Source organism: Bufo bufo, chromosome 1 (genome assembly GCF_905171765.1).
Source record: "Bufo bufo chromosome 1, aBufBuf1.1, whole genome shotgun sequence".
NCBI lineage: Eukaryota > Metazoa > Chordata > Amphibia > Anura > Bufonidae > Bufo > Bufo bufo.
In genome coordinates, this window is record NC_053389.1 from 833,650,790 (window position 1) to 833,655,336 (window position 4,547).

Genomic DNA, 4,547 nt, shown 5'->3' on the forward strand with positions numbered 1-4,547 from the left:
CTTTAATACTATAGAGGTCTCTACTATAACAGCAATCACACTATGGGAGGTCTCTACTTTAAGAGGCAGTCACACCGTGGTGCTATCTACTGTAAGACTGGTCACATTAGGGAGCTCTCTACTTTAAAAGCTGACACACGATGGAGCTCTCTACTCTAAGAGTGGTTACACTATGGAGCTTTCTACTATGGTGGTCATACCATGATGGTATCTACTATAAGAGCAGTCAAATTATAGAGGTCTCTATGATAAGGTCACACTATTGGGCTATCTAATGTTAGAACAGTCACACTATGGAGCTCTCTAGTACAAGAGCAGTCACACTATGCATCATTCTGCTATATGAGCAGTCACACTATGGATTCTCTACTTCAAGAGTGGTCACATTATGGAACTATCTATTGTAATGGTGGTCATACTATTGGGCTCCTCACTGTAGCAGTGTTCACACTATGGAGCTCTCTACTGTAAGAGAGGTCACACCATGGTGCTATTTATTGTAAAAGCAATCACACTATGAAGGTCTCTTTCACAGAATAATATTGTGGACTACACGTAACGGATACTAGATTATTGATTATGAGATTTATTCTGTTTGCGATATTTAGAAATTTTTTCCCCAGATGAGGGACATTACTCTTGTTCCTCATCTGCTTCTGCTTCACTCCTTCTGGATCAACACTCCATGGGTAAAGGTTGAACTAGAGTGACTTATATTTTTCTTCCCAAATTAAAAGGGTTGTCCAGAAGTTTATGACACTTGTTTAACAGCCTTAGGCTGTGTTTAGATATAGTAATCAATGCCCCCCCGTTATATTCCCCACTGCTCTAGTTCTGCTGGCCTAGTCCCTTATTCATCGATGAAGATCTCCACCTGACTACTACTGATAATCACTGGCCTTAGTAGTTATACAACACACAATTGAGAATCAAAGCTGGGCCCAGGCCATTAATTGGCTGCAGTAATCATCTGAATGATATACGTGGTAGACTGGTGGGATCACTGGAGATAAAGCTAGAAGGGGCGGATGAGTATACTATAAGTTATTGTTTATTTGTTTGTTTTCATTTCTGCCTCTTAAATATATTTTTGAAATACCTACACAAACCTATTTTTCCCCAGAATGACTATGTAGAGTAAAGTCAATTACTTTTTAGACAAAGGGCAATGAATTAGACAAGACATCACAAAAAAAAACAAATTTGTCATATTTTTTTAAAAATTAATGAAGAGAATGCTTTCCTTATCTCTTGGTTCCTCAGGCTGTAGATGATTGGGTTTAATAGTGGAGTCACCACACTGTACAGCAAGGAAAAAGTCTTGTTTATTTTTAGCGACTGTCGTCTGTTCGGGGTGACGTATAAGATGATCATGGTGCCGTAATACATACTCACAACAGTCAGGTGGGAGCTACAGGTAGAGAAAGCCTTCTGGCGCCCAACTGTGGAGGAAATCTTCAAGATGGCAAGGAAAATATTGAAATAAGTTCCTATAATGTAGATAAAAGTAAAAAGAAAAACGGGAATAGTTTGAGCAAAGACTTCAAATTCTACTGTTGAGGTGTCAGAGCAAGAGAGTTTGATGAGTGGAGCAAAATCACAAAAGAAGTGGTCAATGGTATTAGATCCACAGAAGTCAAGAAAACAAATGATACTTATGGAAATTTCAGGTAGGATTATCGCACACGCCCATGAGAAGGTGACTAAGTAGGCATGCTGTTTGAAACTCATGATGGAGGAATAATGCAAAGGCTTGCAGATGGCCAAGTACCGGTCGTAGGACATTGACGTGAGAAGAAGACATTCTGCTATTCCTGTGGCTGCAAACACATAGAGTTGGCTCAGACAGCCGGCAAATGATATGGAGCTTCTTCCTTGTAGTATGACCTGGAGCATTTTGGGCACAATGTTTGTAGTAAAGAGGACCTCACACAGGGAGAGGTTCCTGAGAAATAGATACATGGGGGATTGAAGGCGATGACTGATTGATACCAAGATGATGATCAAAAGATTTCCAACCACTGTCAGCACGTAGATGATCAGGAACAGGAGGAAGAGTAATCCTGTCCATCTCTGAATATGATCGAAGCCAAGAAGAATTAATTCTGTAACCGCAGTCCTGTTTATTGCATTCATTACCTACACAAAAATAGACAGCTAAAATAAAATAGTGTGCTGTCAGCATCTTTTGTGGCCCCATTGAAATGAATGAGCCTTAAAAGTTATGTCAGCAAAAACCATAATATGAAGATAGTCAATTAAAGAATGACTCACATTTGGTACAACGTGGAACAACAATGGAGTGTGTTTGGCTCTACACCAGTACAGGGGATTTTTTGTCCTCCGTACACTCCTATGTGGTTCTGATGTGTGCACCAGGCTGAATGTAGCGCCCAGTAGGTTATATAACATTTTTATTTTATTATTTTGTGTATTCACACCCAGTCCAATGAAAATGTGTAGACTATGGTCCCACACAACACTCTCATGACTACATGCTCTTAAAATACTTACATGGCTGTACTGTAGATGTATGTGTGAGCCCTTAAAGACAATTTATCTGCGTCCTCCCCTATAATGGCTTCTTTTTATAATGGAATCCACGATGCAGTATTAGATCTGTGGACATCACTGCAGACTGATGGACCCCATAGACCTTTTATGGAGTTTGTTGTACTGCACGTGCTTCTGCCGTCCTGATAATATCAACATGTTCTTCCTGATAAATTCCTATGCAGAAAATGATGTGCAGTTTTATCTCATGCATATAATGCATTTGACTTTTATTAGGCCTGACTAAATACATAGTGATCTCATTATTAGATACAAAACCACCCAGAACAGATGAGCCGAACTATGAGTAAAAATGGATCGGTAAGTATTGTATTCACCTTACTATACAAAGCAAAAATAAGTCAAAAATGTCCAGTCATCCTGTTAACATCTGACACTACAGAAATAAAGGTAATGAAATGATTGAAGTAAAACTCTAGTAATTTCTAATAAATAAATAAATATATAATAAATGATTAAGTCTAATATTTGTTTGATTTAGTTCTTTATGTACTTTTAGGACTTGGGTAAAAATCTGATATAATTCTAGGTCTAATTTATACAAAATTATCTCACGTCTATATAAAAAAAATCCTAAATATTTCTGGCCTGTGATGAATGTTTCTCCTAATGATCCCAGAAAGAGCAGAATAATCCTTTTATCAGACCGATCATATTTTCCAGTAACTGCAGAAAGTATCTTCAGCCAGAGCACCATGTACAATAATAAATGGTATAAAAATTTGAATAAAAAACATGAATAAAGAAGTCTAAATCGTTTACATTGATGAAAATAATAAATTATGGAATATAACTCCTTTTATACCACTGACCTGCTGACCATCAATGATACCTGCAATATGATCTGTTCTAAATCTTCCAATATGGAGAAGAATAAAAAACAAAAAAACATTGCATAGATGTCCGCTTCAGACTCCTAATGATTCCCCATTTTATATATTTTTTTAAACCTGTATTTGGCTGCTGTAAGTGTCTGATTTTATTGCTTTGTGTTAAATTTTATTATATGCTGAGTTTTATTTCAATGATTTGTTGTTGATATTTTAGAGGCAATAAGGTATGAGGCTTTTGGGTTTGCATTTGACATTGGTATTTTTATCATCCAGTAGCTTTTATCCTGCTTTTTATCATGTTTTTACTTTTAGTTTATATATTCCTATACTAACTATAACTATACAAATTTACCAAAAAGGTTTATATGTTGCTATACTAACTACACCAATTTAACAAGAAATTGCTATGGAAAAAGAAAAGATGCAAACAACAATACAACAGAGGTAATAGAGCACGCAGATAGACCAGGTTACTGTGGATGGCCAGACCTCCCCAGCGTCTCATCCTCAGGCCTTTTCCTATGACGGTACTTACAGGACTCACTGTGACAGAGAGGAGCTCTGCCAACCTTTTTGTTTAGGTGTATTTATATGTAAAAGATGTAGTACAATGCTCAGGATAATACACAAAATTCCAGGGAGGAAAGTCTGGGGATAATTTTTAATTGACTCACAGGAGCAATTGGAAAAAATATATCAAGAAAATAACATAGAATGGTTAGAAATTAACTGCTTCATCATCTCTGAAATAAAAAAAAATTAAGAAACTTTGGAAAGTCAAAAAAAACTAAATTAAATTATACTTTTTAAATACATTTTCTACAAACCAACATGTGTAGTCTGAGCCGGGCTCTTCCCCATCACTAGGTTATCAGCAATGTGTAGGGGAATAGGGTAACAGGTGACCTAATACCTACACCATAACTGCTGTGGCAAGTGGCAAGATAGATAGGACCCCTTAATTTTCAACAGAACTTGTAGAACGTGACCATATCTGTCCTATGAGTCTTATTAATCCAGTATAAAAAGTTCTTGACCTTTCCACCAACGCAGGGGTCTTTCTCAGGTAGAGTCTAAGAACAATGTCTATAATTTCTGTCCAATGGTTGTCCAACATCTCCTATGATCTCAGAAAACAAA

The 4,547-nt window shown here is 36.9% G+C and overlaps 1 protein-coding gene across 1 annotated transcript; it reads right to left on the reverse strand.

Annotated features, from left to right (window-relative positions):
- Positions 1-1,206: 1,206 nt before the first annotated feature.
- Positions 1,207-2,106, reverse strand: LOC120990396 (olfactory receptor 6N2-like). Its single transcript, XM_040419188.1, has one exon. It carries the CDS (start codon positions 1,960-1,962, stop codon positions 1,207-1,209), a length of 756 nt encoding a protein of 251 aa, XP_040275122.1. The 5' UTR covers positions 1,963-2,106.
- Positions 2,107-4,547: the final 2,441 nt, after the last annotated feature.